General features: G+C 38.5%; 2 protein-coding genes across 4 annotated transcripts; one reads left to right on the forward strand and one right to left on the reverse strand.

Moving 5' to 3' along the window:
• The first annotated feature begins 590 nt into the window (after positions 1–590).
• Positions 591–4,348, forward strand: LOC147860751 (GDSL esterase/lipase At1g71250-like). The gene is made up of 5 exons (XM_087324029.1): positions 591–965; positions 1,441–1,568; positions 2,668–2,907; positions 3,463–3,718; positions 3,986–4,348. Exons 1-5 carry the CDS (start codon positions 623–625, stop codon positions 4,180–4,182), a joined length of 1,164 nt encoding a protein of 387 aa, XP_087180155.1. The 5' UTR covers positions 591–622; the 3' UTR covers positions 4,183–4,348.
• Positions 4,349–6,638: 2,290 nt separating this feature from the next.
• On the reverse strand, positions 6,639–16,221 carry LOC147860752 (uncharacterized). 3 transcript variants are annotated; one of them, XM_087323545.1, is made up of 10 exons: positions 16,114–16,221; positions 15,281–15,348; positions 15,126–15,187; positions 14,618–14,767; positions 14,359–14,529; positions 13,216–13,431; positions 11,134–12,953; positions 10,826–10,891; positions 9,607–9,676; positions 6,671–9,511 (listed from the first exon to the last, which is right to left on the reverse strand). In XM_087323545.1, exons 1-10 carry the CDS (start codon positions 16,158–16,160, stop codon positions 7,163–7,165), a joined length of 5,019 nt encoding a protein of 1,672 aa, XP_087179671.1. In that variant the 5' UTR covers positions 16,161–16,221; the 3' UTR covers positions 6,671–7,162. The 3 variants fall into 3 exon arrangements, 2 of the variants coding, with proteins under 2 accessions (XP_087179671.1, XP_087179670.1); XR_015530117.1 differs by lacking the exons at positions 15,126–15,187; positions 15,281–15,348; positions 16,114–16,221 and adding an exon at positions 6,639–6,669 and having other exon boundaries at positions 6,948–9,511; positions 14,359–14,634; XM_087323544.1 differs by lacking the exons at positions 14,618–14,767; positions 15,126–15,187; positions 15,281–15,348; positions 16,114–16,221 and having other exon boundaries at positions 13,216–13,349; positions 14,359–14,539.
• Between the last annotated feature and the right edge of the window lie 4,267 nt (positions 16,222–20,488).

A 20,488-nucleotide genomic window follows, 5' to 3' on the forward strand; every position in this document is an offset into this window, starting at 1 on the left:
ATACAATACATATTAGATACAGCACAATAAAATACAATACATACAATACATGCATGCATGCAGGCATGTATAAGACATATTACATAATATCATGCATAAGACATCACATAACAATCAGAATTACCATGTAACAAGCAGAATTACCACATTATAATAATCCACAAAATATTATGGAAAAAGAAAGGGGGGGGGGGGGGGGGGGAGCTCCTTTAATATGGCATTTATTTTGATGAGGATCAAAGGTGTTACTTCAAGAACAAAGAATCAGAATGACAATTTGTTTGGTTTTTTGGGTTTTTATTGATGTATTATGAAGTGGGTTGTTCATTTTTGGGAGAAAGGGAGGGGCCTGACTGACTTGGCAAATTATGGCATACTGTAAATAAATTCACTCTTCTCATCCTTAGTAATTACAGGGGTAGTTGAGAATATTATGGCTACATATTATCTACTAGTTTTGGATGATTATTGTGCAATTACAACCAAAACAGAAAGTCTAGGAAGCATGATATAAAAGGGAAATCTAGAACACACCACAGTATAGAGTGGGAGAGTGATTTGGAAGCTTCCATTAAAGCTTGCTGGTAGTCGTAGTAGTAGCAGCAGAAGCTGTTAGTAGATCATGGCTACTTATAATAATAAGTCTATGAAGCTGGATTATGCTGTAATCTCATCATTAACAGTGGTGATGGTGATGGTGATGGTGATCCAATTGAGTAATGGGCAAACTATGCCTACCATCAATGGTTATGGTAGCAGTAATGTATCTTATTCTTATCCTAATCCTACATATTCCAAGCCACCATTCCCTGGCTTCTTCATCTTTGGGGACTCATTGGTGGATGTGGGCAATAACAACTACATTATCTCTGTGGCAAAGGCCAATCAACTCCCCTTCGGTGTTGATTTTCCGTCTGGCCCTACTGGCCGCTTCTGCAACGGCAAGACAGTCCTGGATGTCATAGGTATATATATATATGTGTGTGTGTGTATATACCAATCCATCATATCGTTGCATGTTTAATCTCAAATGACTCTTTTGGATTCGATCCGTAAACCTTGCTTCCATTTGGATTCAAATTTATACGCAGCTCACAAATCTCTCTCAATCCAACTCCTTTAAAGTATTGTCAGAATCTCTCAGATTGATTTCGATACATTTTTGTGGCTCTCTCGATCGAATCTTGCTGCTATGCTGTATCCCAGTGTTGTGCTGGATTCAATGCGCCTGTCTCTAGTTTCTATTGATCTCGAGTCAATTAATTCATTCGATCTGTTTAATAGCCTCGTTTCAATACAATTTAAAAACGCAATCTTGATCAACTCGATATGATTTTATGTTCCATCGAATCAACGATTGTCATGTTAATGAAATTAATTCTACACAGTTATCTGAGTGTCTAGGTCTCACAAATTATTCTATTCATTTTGATTTTGCAGCGGAGATGATTAAGCTTCCATTCCCTCCACCTTACTTGAATCCAAACACGACAGGGAAAGCCATTCTACAAGGGGTAAACTTTGCATCTGGAGCCGGAGGATACCTACGAAGCAGCGGATTCAACTTTGTAAATGCTTCTTTATTTGATCACATCTCTGCAAATCTACTAATCTTGATGAATGTCTGTGTGTGTATAGTGACATACATACATGTGACGGATTGGAAGAGTGATTTCTAACATTTCGTATATGTTTTTATGTGATGCATTGCTATGGCATGACAGATTGGAAGTTCAACTTTGTAAATGCTTCTTTTCTCGATCACTTCTCTGCAAATCCACTAATCTCGTTGAATGTCTGTGTGTGTATAGTGACATACATATATGTGACGGATTGGAAGAGTGATTTCTAACATTATGTATATTTTTTTGTGTGATGCATACATATGGCATGACAGATTGGAAGTTCAACTTTGTAAATGCTTCTTTTCTCGATCACTTCTCTGCAAATCCACTAATCTCGTTGAATGTCTGTGTGTGTGTGTGTGTGTGTGTGTGTGTGTGTAGTGACATATATAAATGAGACGGATTGGAAGAGTTATTTCAAGCACAATACACCTTAATTCTATATTTTTTTGTGTGATGCATACATATGGCATGACAGATTGGAATTTCAGCTTTGTAAATGCTTCTTTATTCGATCATTTCTCTGCAAATCCACTAATCTTGTTAAATGTCTGTGTGTGTGTGTGTGTGTGTGTGTTGAGTGACATACATTATATATGAGACGGATTGGAAGAGTGATTTCTGACACATATCTATGTATATGTTTCTGTGTGATGAATACATATGGCATGACAGATTGGAAAAATGATTGATGAATACATATGGTATGACAGATTGGAAGAGTGATTTGTAACACATATCTATGTATATGTTTCTGTGTGATGAATACATATGGCATGACAGATTGGAAGAGTGATTTCTGACACATATCTATGTAATATATGTTTCTGTGTGATGAATACATATGGCATGACAGATTGGAAGAGTGATTTCTAACACATATATATTGTATATGTTTCTGTGTGATGAATACACATGGCATGACAGATTGGAAGAATTATTTCTAACACACACATACACACATATATATATATGGCATGCACAGATTTCTAACACATATTTATATGTTTCTGTGTGATGTGTATATATGTGGCATGGACAGATTGGAAGAGTGGATTTTGACACACAAATCGAGTGGTTTAGCAATACCGCCCAGCAGTTGAGATCTCAGATGGGGCCAAAGGAAGCTCAGAAGCTCTTGGCACAGTCGCTGTTCATCACTGTGTTTGGGAGCAATGACTATGTCAACAATTACCTGCTCAGCTACTCACCCCTCAACAAGGTCTTCTCACCCCTTGAGTTCAAAGATGTCATCCTCCAGAAGATTGCTACCCAAATCACAGTTAAGTATCCATCCATCCATTCAATCAATCAATCAATCAATCAATCAATCATGAATCAATCAAGAATCAATCAATCAATTATGAATCAATAATCAAATACACACACACCAGATCAAATCATTAAAACCACATCATATACATAACACACCTCAAAGTGCATAGCAATGCATACCATATAAGATATCCTAACATTCCTGCAGGTATGTATAGCTTAACATACCATATCCGATCACATCATCCTGACATAGCTTTTTCATAGCATTTCATTTCATGACTATCATAGCATATAGCATGCCTTAACAATTGCATGTCAGTATGCCATAGCATATCAACCCTAAGTTTTGGGTACCTTCCATTCCCAACATGCTCATCTCATCACATGGGAAACATGTCTTACAACTTTGCTAACCCTAACTAAATCTCAGCAATAGGAAGTTTGCACAATTATAGTAACACAATGATGTTGTAAAGCTTCTTTTGATATGTGGACAGCATAGCATGATTATACACATACATGCACTTCATAAAACCCTTGTTGTTTCTTTTGTTAATAGGAAATTTACAAGTTAGGAGCACGGAAAATTGTGGTGGCGGGGGTGGGTCCGATTGGGTGCATTCCTTCGCAACTTGTTCGGCAGCGTAGTGTGAAAGGAGAATGTAGCGATTATGTGAATGAAATGGCAAAAGACTTCAATAAAGGGCTTGAGTCGATCATCATCCAACTCAATGATCAACTTACAAGTGCAAATGTCTTATATGCGGACACATTCACGCCGGTCATGGACTATGTGAACAACCCTCATAAATACGGTAAACATAAATAAACACTCGGAAAAACCATCAAAACATCCCTAAGATATTGGGTATTATGGTTTTTAGAGGGTATTGTCAAGGTGGCCATTAAGATTAGTAAAGATAACCAACAACATGGGGGTGGTTTGATGCATATATTCATATGTTTGAGAGTTATCTTTGACAATATAACATGCACGAAGTGGTGTCATGGACTTCCTTAGTAGTGAAATCCCTAATGTGGTGATGGGTTTTGATGATTTTATCGTTTGTGTGGATGTGTAGGGTTCAAGTATACATCGGAGGCGTGTTGTGGGGCAGGAAAATACAAGGGCCAACTTTTGTGCGTCCCTATATTGAAGCCTTGTGCAGATAGGAAGGACTATGTATTTTGGGATGCATTCCATCCGACCGAGGCCACCAATGAGTTACTTGGTAGAGACCTCTTCTCTATTGTCAAGCCTATCATCAATGATCCGTGATTTTCCGTCGTTTCCTTCTCTCATTAAAATACCAACATTCTTTCCATTCGCATGGTGAATCCAAAAATGTATTTATGTTTCTTACAACGACCAAACCAAATCAACAATTTTGCTTCGCTTGATCGATCAAGATATTTGAGATCAATCAACATCGTCCCTTAAGCAACATGCTCGGAATGTAGCACGCGCAAGGGGGCATTGATATTTCGGGGGTTTTTTACTAAGGGCATGGGCCAATATGTGTTTAAGATACACTTCCAATCAATACATTGTAATTTTTAGCTTTATGGTTAAAATTACTTTAAAAACTTTGTCAAACACATTGTTTGTCTCTCAACTCCGTTTGTGTTGTGTATCTCAATAAGAAATTGGTTTAAAGATATAATCAAATTATATCCTTCTTTGCGGGGGTAAAAACTTGGAATTTTTACCATTTTAGGCCACGTATCTATCTCCTTTATGGATAATGGTGTGCTAATGTGAGATTAGAATCGTTAACAAACTTATGGTACTTTCCATTCATAAATTTATTTAAATTGCTGATTAAATCTTCGTGGGGTGTTGCGCACTCACACATCACTCACGTACACATGGGTGAATTCAACTTGTGGAAATTTTGAACAATGAGCCTCCATTCAATCGTTGCAAAATCTACACCAAATTGTACTTTTAGATAGTCATGGACCATGGTATGAATGCATGTGATGTTGAGGGTTTACATATCACTGAGATCTCTATTCCCTTATTCGAGACAACCAAACGTGCACTACCATTGTTGTCCACAGTACGATGCGTTAAAGACATAAATAAGTGTACAAGCTAGCGAGAGGAGATAGACAAATATAACATGCTAGTTTTTTGATGTTTTACGATTGGAATGATGTGATGTTACATTGGAAAGCCCCATTGTGGGAACTCGAGACTTGGAATGCTAGTAACATTGAATCACGAAAGTACATGCCCTTTCTTCAACTTACATAGTGAATACAATTAACTCCACTTGGTAGCCTTAGGACAAGGAAATGTTTTTTTTTGTCTCAACCATATCGTCATTGCCTTTTACAACTATGACAAGAGAATGCACAATTATAAGACTCGCCCTTCACTAATTCTTCATTCAAGTCCAAATACCCGCTACTGCTTGTCTATGCCCCCCTACATCTTGCAACCAAACCTAATAATTGGCCGCCATACAACATCTATAGGATTTACTCAATTTTGTGTGGTTTCATAAATCATATTCATCTCCTCTTGCATGGCAATTGTTTGTGGTCTCACACCTACACATACATTGATGATGCCAATACATTAGGATTTGTGGTCACTTGCTTTTCGAGACCGCCACTACATTGTTCACACCACTATTAGAGACCTCTTTCCCCTTGCTTCAAGACTACCAAAGCCTTCACCACCCATCCTTGAAGCGACCCCTTCTTGGACATGGAACGTTGCAAGAACTCTCCCAAAAGAAGATTGTACAAGCAGATGCAACGATTACCCCCAACATTATTGGGCTATATAAAATGAAAGACGCCAAACCTAGGTTTGGATGAACAAACCACGAAAGGGTCTCTCCGCGCCTTAAAAAATTCAACTCATGTTTGATGTTGTCCTTTGTTTTACCTTTTTTGTTATCCTTGACAACATTCTTAGTCCCGCATCTTTCCCAAGTGTGGTGCCACATTCTTGCTTTATCGATACTATCGTTGTCACCAAACATCATACATCGTTTATCCCCGAAGCCCGCACAGTTTCATCATAAACATGGTAGGGTCGATTGACAACCCAACACTTTTTCTTGGTGTCCATGGTCCTCTTGCCGACACTCACTACAGTAAAGCTTTTACTATTACACATTTTATAATTCATACGAACATCTACCATGGATTGACACTAATTTTCATACCCATTTTTGTACATTTTGCCATTATGTTAAATTACTTGAGCATGGATTCATATTATGATCCACCTAATCAGCTAACATTCATTGCGTGTAGCAATGAAGAATGGGGTTAAGCAATTATTCATTCAACTTGTTTTAGATTATAGAACTTCATTTATCTATGATTGAAGAGTTTTTGGATCTTTTTAATGCTAATCTACATTTACCACAAACAAATTGATTAACTTGGCCAACAAACAAATTAATGACTGTAAGGCACAGTCTGTTTTTTCATTCTCAAGGACAAAAGGGAGCATCATAAGTTGCACCAAGATGCTTTGTTATACACCAAATTATGAAAAAAACTTTTAAAAAATCATGTCTAAACAGATTAATGACGGAAATAATATAATGAATGAACTATCGATGCAATGAGAAGAGGAAAGAGACAACATAAAATGATAGGAAACTTAGAACATGATAAATACTTGGATAGACCTACACAATCCTTATCAACAACAATTGTCATATTTTCATGCTAGCAGAAGTTTGTTCTCCTCTAGCATAATCTCACAATGTGGCTTACAAAGCAAGAGACAGAACCACTAAGCCAATCCAAGGAGCATTCCCTTTTCATATTACAATACTAATCAACAACAGTTGTCATATTTTCATGCTAGAAACAGAAGTTTGCTCTCGTCTACCATGTTCTCACAACATATGGTTTAAGGGACCAAACCATTAAACCAATCCAAGGAGCATTCCCTTTTCATATTACATGCCTAATCAGCAACAATTGTCATATTTTCATGCTCAAAGCAGAAGTTTAGTCTGCTCTAGCATTTTCTCACATGTGCCTTTACAAAGCAAGGGACAGAACCACTAAACCAATCCAAGGAGCATTCCTTTTCATATTGGGCTAGTTGGAAGCTTAGATAATCATTCCTGAGGCCTTACAGTCTTCTTAATGGTGGGATCCTTTGACCTTGAATAATTTGGCGTTTGACATTAAAAATAATTCTTGGTTGTATGATTCATTGCATACATAAACGTTTTTCATTAACCAAAAATGCACATATGTACTAATATTTCTTTGCCTCAAGGTTTCAGTGGTGATGATTGTTTTAGTAGTTTCTCCTTGTTCTCACTAATAATACCCATAATGGTCCATAGGTGCTTTTGGGCACATGCCAAATCTTCAAATTTCATAGTTTTCCATTGAGAAGAAGAACACATAGCAGCAAGGAGGTCACATACCTTCCCTTCCTCCTTAGATGGTAAGGAAATGCAACCACCATCACGAGTCTCTAATCCACCATCACTCTCATCCCAAAGCCTTTTTATAGAAACCATACACGAGTCCCTTCTTTTATCCTCTTTAATATTGCTTACACATGGATCTGATTTACATTCTAGTTGAACACTGTCTTCAGCGGCAGAAGATACAATATGTGGTGATTCTTCTCTATTAAAGAGTAAACTAGGGTAAGCTTGAGATCTAAGCCTCTTGCCAGATCTCAGTATTTTTGAAGGAGACAACATTAAACTCTTTAAGTTTAGCTCATCACCTTTCCCAACATTCATTTTTTTGTTATATTCTTCTACAAGTGGTTCTTCAATTTGGAAAAGCGGTACCCTTTTTGGGAAACTATTTTTTCGACGATGAGACCTAGTTGATACAATTCTGGCCTCTGACTGCCCCCCTTGTGAGTTCAGTGTTTTCCCCAATATACCACGATTTAACGTTTGCACACAAAAAGGCATTGGCAAAGAGTCAAGCACACTATCTTGCTTTGCAATCAACTCATCTCCAGCTAGAACCAAGCTTTCACCTTGGTTGCATGCCATTTGCATCTCTTGGAAAAGGCTGTGACTATCTACTGCACTAGGCTGAATGCTCTCCACAAAGTCTTCATAAGCTATAACATAAGTTTTCACTTCCCCACAACTTATCATTCTTTTCAGGGATGTTTGATGTTCATCAACTTGTGCATCATCTCCACAATTTCTCACTTTACGAGGGCGGCCCCTCTTTCTAAGCTCCTTTGCAGCATTTACTTTTTCCATCACTAAATCAGTGATAACATTTTCATTTTTATCTCCAGGGACTTCTCCAATATGTTGCACTTTTCGAGGCCGGCCCCGCTTTCGGTGTTTTGTATCTACAATTACTTCCTCTATGTTAGAACCCTTGATAGTATTAGTACAAGGCTTAATCATCATTTTTTGCGATTTCTTAACTGTTATAAGTGTATCCCGCCAGAATTTTCCTCCCTTCAAGTACCCTGAGCTCCTCAAAAAGCGTTTCCGCTTTACACCAAGTTTTCTTACTTCAAGATGAACCGCATCCTTACATCTTTTTGGCTTTTTTGTCTCTGTTTCTTTGTGTTTGTCTCTTTTTGTCTCTTCTTCTTTTTCATCCATACACTGATCTGAATTATGGTCCAAAGAATTTGATATCTCACCTACTATTTCCACCTCAACTTTCCTAAAAGGAATTTTTGAAGTAGAAGAACATTGAAATGTGTCACTTCCTACATCCGGAAATTTCAACTTTTTTCTACGAGCACATGTTTCAGAATCTGGTTCAGATATTGTAGTCTCATTCCCTGGCTTTGTGTTACCGCTTATAATTGCATCTGTTCCTGAAGGAAAACCTTTTTCATCCTCAACATTTGAATTTGATGAAGCATTGGCAGCTATGTCAACTAAAGCACAAGATGGCTCATGTGTTTTTTCTAATTTATTCATATCCTTCAATGTCTGAGGCATATGACAAAGGCTGTTCAATGATGTGTCTACAGACAAAGAGATTCCAATTTGAGATTCTAGGCTTGTAGAAGCAGCCCTTGAAAATCCAACAGACCCTTCTCTTCTTGCTGAAAATACAGTTTTTGATTCAATCAAGAATGCTGGCATCACCTTCGAAGGTTGATCTATATCACCCATTTTAGATTTGCATCCAGTTAATGCAACATTATATTGTGGATCATCTTTCATATCTAATAACTGTTGTTGAATCATTTGTCTCCACCTTTTACCTTTATATCGATGAGAAACAGATCCAGAAAATCCCCCTGAATCCTTGGTAGATTCTTTCTGTGGCCAACCTGGTAATGAAACCTTAACTCTGCTTTTCAGATGACCAAGTATTGGAAGCAAACAGGGTGGATACTTCAAAGAAGTTGTTCTCCCATAAGTTGCCTCCCAGAATGAGAGAGTGGAGCTGGATATGGAAGCTTGAGGGTGCTGAAACGCTGCTAACAAGGCTGAAGCTTGAATTGAAAGAAGATTTGAATTGAAGTTCTGAAGAGGAATATGCTTCCCCAAACCATCTAGATGTCTTTCCCATGCGTGGAGTAGAGGAACTTTTATTCTTCGTGGTTGCTCAAAATGTGGTTTGGTATAAGAAGATTGTAACCACTTCGCAAAAGGATCGGAAAAATACTGCAAAATACAAAACTATTCGCATTTAGAAGTGTTCTGATATCTCTCAAGGCATTAGGGCTGTATTAGATAATAATAAATACTTATAACATCACCTGCAGGAACATAAGCAGATCATATTGTGAATGAAGGCGTGCAACAAATGTTGCCAACTCCTCTAGTATCCTGTTAAACCAAAAGCTTCAACAATCAACAAGGTCTTTATTTTAAAGTTTAGTGTTTAACAACCCACAAAATGGAAGTCTATAATCACAGTACAGATCTGGTGCAACAATAGAATTCTTTAAAAACCCTCAAATATGGTGAATTCTATAAAGATCAAGGAACATTAAATTCACTTAAATAATATATAACAATCTATAACATGTTCCAAATAGCCTTCCCATCTGTATAATTCTCTCTTTAATATTTCTTTGTAAGACTTTTTGGCAAGCTAAGATGACCATGTCCTCAAATTTCTTGGAGCTCCGACATCCCTACCTGAGGACGCACATGTGATACAGGATTTCTTATTTTGCAATACTTTCCAAATCTTTGAGAGTTAACTGCACTTTATTCAAACTCTCAGGAATGGCAAGAGAAGGAAGAAACAAAACAATACATCTAGGCATAGATTGACACATGCATGATATTCGTAATATTCGAGAATACGAAATCACCCCAAGAATATTATAAAACCATTCGTTTTGCAAAATAAATATAACAAAATTAATTCATTCATTTTTTTATTTAAATAAATTTATTTCACCAAAAAAAGAACAATTATTCATTAATAGATTATAGTGTCAGCCTTCGGGAGAGTTTATGAAACTTATTTTAATTAACTAATTTTTTAAAAATAAATATTTTTATATTTATTATAAAAATATGATTAGTGTGAACTTTCAAGTCCTATTTTTAATGTCAAGATAAAAATATCCATAAATTTTGAGGGAATAAAAAGTGAAAAATTAATGAACCTTTATTTTATTTTATTTATTTATTAAAAATAAAACGAATACTTATAGTTATAAGTTACACATTTATTATAAATATTGAGTAGTGTCAAGTCCCTCTTTTATTATCCCTATTTATTGTCAAAGTTCCCTTTTTCTTATCCTAAGAAATTAAAATAGATAAGTTTATGTACTCTCTCTTCTTTTTTTGGGTCAAACGAATACTTGACCACCCATTCGTATTCATATTCATTTGCATTCGAATGGGAAACCCCACCAATGCAAATATGTCAATCTATGCATCTAGGTAAGAAAGGGAGGCAAAAGACAAAATCATAACAGGAACATCTAAAAAATGAACAATATGGACACAACATACCTCGATGCAGGGCCCAACCAGCACGTCTTGCCAGCAACTATTTCATCACATGATATATCCAATATCCTAATGAAATCATCATACAGGGGATAATAAGTATGCATGATTTACCCACAAAAATAGCCAACTTTTCTAATAAATGGCAGAAGTCCTGAGACCTAATACTATGTAATATGATTTAAACTTCTTTACTATGCTTAATTCTCTGTTTCCTATCAACATTTATATCTGCATTTGACAGCCAGTTTAAGCTACCTGTGGTATGAATTTATGCCATTTTATTATGAGAATGATTCATTCGGACAAACCTAGAAGCAAGATAGAGGATATGTCGAATATTGCTTATATCATCTGTTTCACTCCCTGGTGCACCATGAATAATTCTAGGTATGCTCACGAGGCTTCGAAGCCTTTTCTTCCTGATTACTGCCAACATTTCAAAGGTTGACATCTCTGTTTGCTTCAAAACATTTCTGATAATGGTTCCAAGAATCTCGGAAAGTAAAATATTTTCATGAAAAGCATCCTTTTCTTTGCCTTTTTGTTTCTCAAGCAACACTGACATTCTTTGGCAAAGCAAACTTGCAAAGAAGTTCGGTTTGGATGAGATCAGAGATGGAATGTGTGAGACACAATAAAAGAGTTTGAACCATGTAGTAAAAAGTGACTCAATAGTATCCCAGGTAGTCATGGCATCATAGATTTGTACATCACCATTAATACTGAATGTGGAGGCCTGTAAATGAAGCTGAATAGGGAAAAGCAAAATTCTCTGGATAACTTGATAACCCGAATCACTAACACCACCCTCAATGGCAGGTACAACATTAGCACTTCCAAGATAACTGGTTATGCGTTCAGCAAAAACCTTCCAAACAAGCATCAAGAATTTTGATCTATCCAAACACTTTGGCGCATCTGTCCAGCATCTCATTTCTACATTGTCGACGAATTTCTCAACAATCATATTTGAATTAGAATATGCCAGAGATAGGAGCCAATCTAATACATGGGCAATCCCAATAAGGTTGCCCATTGTCCCCAATCCTGCAATTGCCAATACAGATAATCTCTCAACTCTCTCCATGAATTTATCTCTCTCTGCTTCCTTCATTTCTCTGCAACCAAATCGAAGCCAAACCCCTAATATAAACACAATAGGTGTCACATCACAAGATCCATTCTGTACAACGTCTTGTTTTTCCACCCAGCTGTATGATTCTTTGCAAGACTCACTCGATTGTTCCACCTTTACTAGATGTGTAAGGGATATCTTATAAAAGATTGAAGAAAGTACAAGAGATTTGAGCTCAGCAAGGCTCTCGACAGCAGACCATAAAGTTGAGATGAGATCCTTTTTATTTGCTATTGGCTTACAATCAGAGGCAATACTATTCACAAAGTTGAGTAAAGAGTGCACAGAGTGCACATGTTGCTTTGAGGGCTTAACAGAGACCTTTCCATCCTCTTCTACTCCTTTCACAACTAATTGCAATAGCCTAAGGGCTCCATTCAAGCTTCGATTGTCTACAGAAGGGTCTTTTAAGTACAACCATTTAATGCCAAAATCCCAAAGAGTTTTCACCAAATGTAGTATAAGATTGAGAGAATCAAGAGACCATGGAGCCCAATCAATAGTTAAATTTCCAGTATTAATATGTTCAGGACAGTGACAAGTAGGAGTCTTTGGAGATGGGGTCCTATCCTCAGCATCAGAAACCACCCTCAACATGCCAGAATTGAGCTTGTCTCTTAGTTTACAAGTAACCCAATCTTCTAATGCATTGAGACAAAGATCCCATAATAGTTGGTTGCCCTTGTCCGGACCACATTTAAATACTTCTTCAAATATTGGAACAACTACAGCAGTAGTTATTGATAACTGGTTAATTCCAGGACCAATCTTATGTGCAAAATAAACCCATGTGCGCCAGCATGCCAGTCTAACCACTTCATCTCTTTCTGTTCTAATGATGGTTCCTATGGGCATCATAAGAAGCTTTATCCGTTTCAAAGATGGCCCCACAAATGACTTCTGACATCCAAAAGATGGTGGTGTTATAGAGGTATCTATTTCTGATTTGACTGATGGCTGTAGCAATGCATCTATCAAGGCTTCCCAAGATACCTGCTAACCCAATCATTAAGCTCAATATATAAATTTACATATAATTAGGGCAATCATCAAAACACCCCCAAGCTTTTAGAATATTTACCAAAATACCCCTAAGTTTCCATTACCAGCATATTCCTATGTAGTAGCAAGTTCTGTGCTACACTGAGGTATTCTGGTAAATGCCCAATAAGTTAGGGCACTTTGATATTTTTCCCCTATATTTTAAGTTATAACAGTGTACATGTCTTATGTTATATGACAGAAGATTACTAACCAGAGAAGCAATTCTAACAGAGTCATCATTGCTCACAAATGTAATCTCGAGTATCTTCAATAGCTGATTCACAAGAATTCTATGTTGTCCAGCTAAGCCTCCAAGCAGCTTGACTAACCACCCCCAAGCACGAACTGTGGGCAACATCAAAGACCTTGTCTTTACCATTTTTTCCATCTTTGCCAAGAGTGTCTCATTTATGTCTTTCACAACAACCTGAGTGCTTAAGATACGGCAGCTGTTAGTTGTCAGTAGTTGACTTGCACCATGTGGTCAGTAAACTAAGAAATGTTAAGTAAAAATGAAGAAAGAACATAGATGAAAAGATAATTATATTTAAACACCTTCCCTTTCAGTTATATTTATATTTTGGGTCAGAAATACTAATAGGAGGAATAAAAATAACTTCACCTTTAATCAGCCTTCTACATCATGAGTTAGAACATGGTAAATTTTCATCTCTAATATGTGGCATCAAAAAATCATAATCTAAGACTTTGCCATCACTAAATGCATTCATTTAGATGGCCAACCTTAAGATAGCACAATAGCGGTTCAGAATCATAGTTTTCCTTATCCGTTTCTCTTTCCCTTGTCATCAATAGAATCAAGTGTGCCATTGGCTGTCAATACCAAAGATGTTTTACTTGCTTTGTACTACTCTCCATCTTTAACCAGCCCATGGTGGAGATATTTCAAAAGAAGTATTTTCAATCCATATGCTTTATCAAGCAGGAATATCAATATTTTTCTCTAAAACATGGTATTTCTATTTGTATATTCCTTAGACAAGTTCCTAATAGATTACCAGGGTTTCTCAGAAAGTTTTACGAATTCATTTACATTTTATTCTGGTTTGTTATTCTGAAGATGAGACCATTTCCAGATGTACTTTCTGTTTGTCCTCCATTTTGGTATCTCACAACAAAAGCTAATGCATCTTTCTTTCTTAAGATATGGCAGAAGTTCAATATTAGTTTGTATAAAATTTTTGGGGTGTGGCAGAGTTGTATCCATAAGAGATAAATTACACACCTGAGACAATGTATCTTTCTTTCTTAAAATGTGGCAGAAGTTCAATATTAGTTTGTATAGAATTTTGGGGTGTGGCAGAGCTGTATCCATAAGAGATAAATTACACACCTGAGACAGAGAGAGGTTTGGTGGAAGTAAAATTGATTCCAGATCCGTCAGACATTTTTCAGCTGCATCACGGTCGTCTTGATCAGTAGAGAGTAGTTTTCTATATACAATGGGTGCCCAGAATGATGACTTATCCATGTTTGAGACTTTTTGTAGCATCTTCACTAAAACCTGGTTCAACCAACCAATTAGTTGTTATGAACTCTCTTGCGTGAAGAAGAGAAACAAGCAGTAATCGAGAAAATCCATGAAGCATTGCCTCCATTGCTTTGGGTACTATAGTCTTAAAATGCATTGGATTTCCAATTGCATGCACTAAAGCTTGTAATATTGCATCTATATGGACTTCGAGTGATTGTGTTTGTAGTTTCTTCCCCTCCAGGCACCACATTGCAAGACTACAGAGTTCCTGGAGATTCAAAAACCATTTTGATGCCCATGAACATGTTTCAAAATAAAGTAACAACAATAAGCAGAATATTTGGGAAAAACCTCTGAAATACCCCAGTATTTTATCTTATTTCCTGATATGTACTTGAGCTTTTGTTATTTTCTCAAATGCCCTTGGTCAACCCTGAGAGAGATGTCATCTGGTTAATTCATACCCTTCTTCTCAATTACATGTGCCATTTTCTCTCTTTCAGGCATTGACCATGAGCAACCGGGGAAATTGCAAAAACAGAGGGCCATATGGGAGAAATAAAGATGAGCTCTAGTGTATTTCAGAGTTCTTCTCTTAAGCTTGAACAACATATGTTTTTACATACTTTGTTATCTGTGGAGGTAATAAGTTGGCAAAGATTGTGTAGCATTGTCGATGCATCATCTTCTGAACAGTATACATTTCAATAAATTCCAAAACACTAATTGACACATACAATGAAATTAATTATGTAGAAAGAAGGATCTGTTAAAATCTTACCAGAAATACCATCTACTATTTTGTTGTTATGCATAACATAACCAAACGATTTCAAGGCTGACAAAGCACTGATTAAGACATAACATGTAGAAACATTTAATGCAATGTCATTGCATCAGGCAAAAACAAATTTGAATAACCTTCAAATTTTAGGCCTAATATAAAATAGTGTTCGCATGCATTTCCGAAATTATCACATATGCCCGTGGTGAAAAACTTTCTGTTGTTTTTCCTCTGCCATTGATATGGAATAAAGGTATCCTTTAGACAAGGTCTTATAAATCATGATAATTTTAGAAAAATTATTCTTTAGTTACATACTGAAAGACTTACATTGGAACAACAAGTTTGAGGAATTTTGAGGATTACAAGAAATCACATGCATACATACATATATTCATACACACGTACATATATTAAATTCAGACAAAACATGCATGCATACATACTTACTTACACACGTATATCCATACACACATGCATACATGCATACACACATATATACATACATACATACATACATACATACATATATATATACATACATACATACATATATACATACATACATACATACATACATACATATATACATACATACATACATACATACATATATATATATACATACATACATACATATATACATACATACATACATACATACATACATACATACGTACGTACGTACGTACGTACGTACATACATACATACATAAATACATACAGTGGTTTCTTCTCATTATTTTTATTTTTATTTTTCTTTATCTTGTTATCTCTCTCTATAGGCAAATTCAATGTCTAAATATCTCGAAACATTAGAAACCACTTACACGCCCTGATCCTCGGAGAGGATGTTGGAGATGATGAGCTTGCCCATGTCCACAAGAAAGCACGGAGAAATACACAGACAGAGAGAGAGAGAGAGAGAGAGAGAGAGAGAGAGGAGGGAAAAGAGACTCAGTGGAAAGCCATGGCGAAAATCAGAGAGACAGAGATGGATAGACAGATCTACGGGTCTCTTTCTCTTTGACAGACAAAACAAAAACAAAATGGCGCCAAATTGGGGGCAAATCGCTCGTGAATCTTCGCACTTTGCATATTTACAGAAATACCCCCCTCACTCTACTTTTCCCAAGCTTTGCATATTTACAGAGAATAACCCCCTCACTCTACTTTCCCAAGCTTTGCATATTTACAGAAATACCCCCCTCACTCTACTTTTCCCAAGCTTTGCATATTTATACACAACAACCCTCCTTTTTTTCTCATTTTATCTTAATTACCTTACTCTAGTGGTAAGGTGTTAAACTATTATTAGCCTTAGGTCTTGGGTTCGAGACCTATTTTCTTACCCCTCTATTACTCTATAGAAATATTCTCATGATTTATTAGATGTCATTGTGAAATGTCTCTCTCTCTCTCTCTATCTATCTATCTATCTCGATCTTGATCTCTTGGATAAGAATATACTGGAATGTGAGTTACCTTGCCTTGAAGCTATGGTCGAGAGAACATTTAGATTGACACCACAGGCCACACCCATATCAAAACCCTTCAACCCCCCCACTCCTTTTCGAGAGACTTTGACGAACATAAAATGAGACTCAATTCATTCTTTTATAGCACATACTACACTCCATCATACTTCTGTACCATGTTATCACTCGTTTTTTTATGTTCGCTTTTCTCATTTAAATCCCATTATTGGGCCTTGGCACTTTAAGACGTTTTTTTTAAGGTTTTTTTTATCATCCCGTTATTGTATATTCATTTTTCTCATGGGCCTATTTTGGTCTTACAATATGTTAATATAGCTTTCTCTCTCTCTCTCTCTTTGTAAAAGCACACAATTCATTAATTGTATGTAAATCCATTTATTACAACTTCTTAGTCTTCTCTACGTATGTAGGGAGCGAGATGGACATCTTGTAAAGCCAATAGAAAACCTGAATATGCACTTGAGGGAATGATCCCCACATGCTCTAACATCCCAAATTCCCTTTCAACATCTTCACATAGGCTTTCACCCCATGTCTATTATCAAACATGAAAGCATTACGCATATTCCAATTGTGTTACAATCACCAATATCGTAACAAGAGGAACAGTATCTCCAACTCGTCATTTGGACCATTCTGAACATACTGAACAAAAACCCATTATTGAGGCCTCAAAAAACAATAGGTTAAAACTTTGCCAAATATCAACTAAGTATTTCCAAATGATATACCTTATAGGACACTTAATGAGCCTATGTGTATTGTCCTCCAATGGGATAGTGCAAACGAATTGTGTACTTGATGTTAGGAAACAGGTCCCTCCGGATGGGAAGTGAGAAGAACAGTGTTGATGGGAAACCGGATGTGGAGTACCTGGTTACGGAAGACCCAGTGAGAACCGGATGACGAGTACCCGGCAACGGAAGACCCGGTGAGAACCGGATGTGGAGTACCCGGCTACGGAAGACCCGGTGAGAATCGGATGATGAGTACCCGGCAAGAGCCGGATGGTGAAGGCCCGGTGAGAAGTGTTCACCGGATGAAGGGATATATTCGTAAATATGTTTTCTGAGAGTCCATCGGTGGCTATATTTGTAAATAGCCGATAAGTCATATTAGTATAAATATGACTTAGGGCAAACTTAGTGTAGTAGTTGTCATTCTTGTTGGTGCAAGATTTGAGTGCGTAACTGTGTACAGAGAGAGAGAGAGAGAGAGAGAGAGAGAGAGAGAGAGGAAGAGGTCGTTGCCTCTGTTGTAACCGCCGCCTGTGGCGAAGAAAGCAAGCTCGAGGTCGTTGCCTCGGTGCTTTACTATTGTACATTGTGATATAGTGATAGTTTGCAGTCTGTGGGCTGTCGTGGTTTTTCCCTAGTTTGGGTTTTCCACGTTAACATCCCGTGTACTCTTCTCTTTACTGTGTTGTGCGTTCATTACCCGTTTCCCATGTTTGATTCTAGCCTCGGTTGTGGCCGACCGTTGTTCATCGGGATCGTGTATTCCTGTCAAAGTGGTATCAGAGCGAAACGACACAGAAAAATGGACGATTCGTTGGGAGGCATGTTCAAGCTCACCGGCTCCAACTATTCGGTGTGGAAGTCGAAGATGAGGGACATGCTCGTGGTTAAAGATCTTTGGTTGCCGGTTCAGTTCGGGGACAAGAGACCAGACAAAATCGACGCCACGATATGGGAGGTGATGCACATGAAGACAACGGCGTACATACGGTGCTTCATCGACATGAGTCTATACAACAACTTCAATGAAGAGAGCAAGGCTCATGAGCTCTGGGAGAAGATTGACATTCTGTTTCAAAACAAAAATGTTGTTAATCAGGTTTTGGTATTTCGGAAGCTAGTAAGACTTCGGTACCAAGATGGCTCCAACATGGTGGAGCACGTGAATGTCTTCCAGGAGCTAATCCACCAGGCAACATCATTGGAAGTACCTCTCGCCGATGAGGTACTAGCGCTACTCCTGCTCAGTTCCCTCCCAGATAGCTGGGAGACGTTGGTTGTCACTTTGGGCAACGCCGGGCCGGAAGGGAAACGGTTATCCCTAGCAAGAGTGAAGTCGAGCTTGCTAGATGAGGAGGCGCGTCGGAAAGATAAGGATACGAGCTCTGACTCCAAAGCGCTCATTACTGAATCGGAACGCAGAAGACAAAGGAACTGTAGTCCCTAGAACCGGGAGAAGTCGAGGACACGGTCAAAGTCAAGGGGGAGGCCTACTTGCTTCTATTGCAGCAAGCCGGGACACTTCCAGAAGAACTGTCGGCACTTCCGAAAAGACAAGGAAATCGACAGTACCGATTCGAAGTGGACATCGGACCGGAACAATAAAGACCGGAGGGGGACGGACCGGAAGGGAACGACGACAATCACGGCAAGTGAAGAACAATTGATGCTCATCACCGAGGAGAGTGAGCTAAACCTTGTCGGCGACGAGATGACCTGGGTGGTCGACTCCGGAGCATCATTCCACCTTACCCCGGACCGGAAATGCTTCTCATTCTACTCAGTCGGTGATCACGGTTGTGTCCAGATGGGGAATGAAGGTACATGCCGAATTGTTGGCATAGGAGACGTGTGGTTGACAACACCAACCGGATGCAAGCTGCTGCTGAAGGATGTCTGACACGTTCTAGAGGTTCGTCTGAACCTGATATCAGTCGATCGGCTAGATGATGAAGGCTACACGAGTAACATCCAGAACGGTGTTATGAAGTTCAGCAAAGTGAGCCTGATTGTGGCTCGGGCCAGGAAGGTCAACACGTTGTACCTGATGAATGCCCGGTTATGCCCAGAAGAAGTGAACGTGGCATCCGACATTGCCGGTGAGCTGTGGCACAAGAGACTGTGTCACATGAACGAGAAGGGGATGAAGAGGCTTGCAGAAGACAACCTCATTCCAGTGAAGAACGTGCACTTGGAGAAGTGCACTGATTGTCTGGCTGGTAAACAAAACCGGACCTCCTTCCGATCAAGGCCACCGATGAGATGTAATGCACCACTAGAGTTGGTGCATACTGATGTATGTCAAGTGGACACGAAGTCACATGCCGGATCTTAGTACTTCGTGACGTTCATAGATGACCACAGCTGGAAGCTGTGGGCCACACCGTTGAAGACGAAGGATCAGGTGTTATCCGTCTTCAAAGAGCTCCACGCGAGAGTGGAAAGAGAAACCGGCCGGAAGCTGAAGGCAATTCGAGTAGATAACGGAGGTGAATACCGGGGGCAGTTCGAGGAGTACTGTCGCTCGAAGGGAATCCGACTCGAATTTACCGTGCCGAAAACGTCGGAACTAAACGGGTTGGCCGAGAGGATGAACCAGACCATAATGGAGAGGGTCTGGAGTATGCCGGCGCATGCAAAAATTACCCAAGACGTTTTGGGCTGAGGCACTGTCGACAACGACGTATGTGATAAACAGATCACCCTCAATGCCCTTGGATGGAGACACGCTGCAGAAGGTATGGACCGGTAAGGAAGTGTCCTACCGGCATCTGAAGGTGTTCGGGTGTCTCGCATACGTGCATGTTGCTAAGGACCGGAGAGGAAAGTTGGATCCAAAGACCCGGCCATGCATATTCCTCGGATATGACAATGATGAGTTCGACTACCGAGTGTGGGATCCGGTTGACAAGAAGGCTTTCCGGAGTCGAGATATTATCTTCATGGAGGACAAGACCCTTGCCGACTGG

Source organism: Azolla caroliniana, unplaced genomic scaffold, assembly GCF_043228905.1.
Source record: "Azolla caroliniana isolate FFs.n. ecotype wild unplaced genomic scaffold, voAzoCaro1.0.p SCAF_8, whole genome shotgun sequence".
NCBI lineage: Eukaryota > Viridiplantae > Streptophyta > Polypodiopsida > Salviniales > Salviniaceae > Azolla > Azolla caroliniana.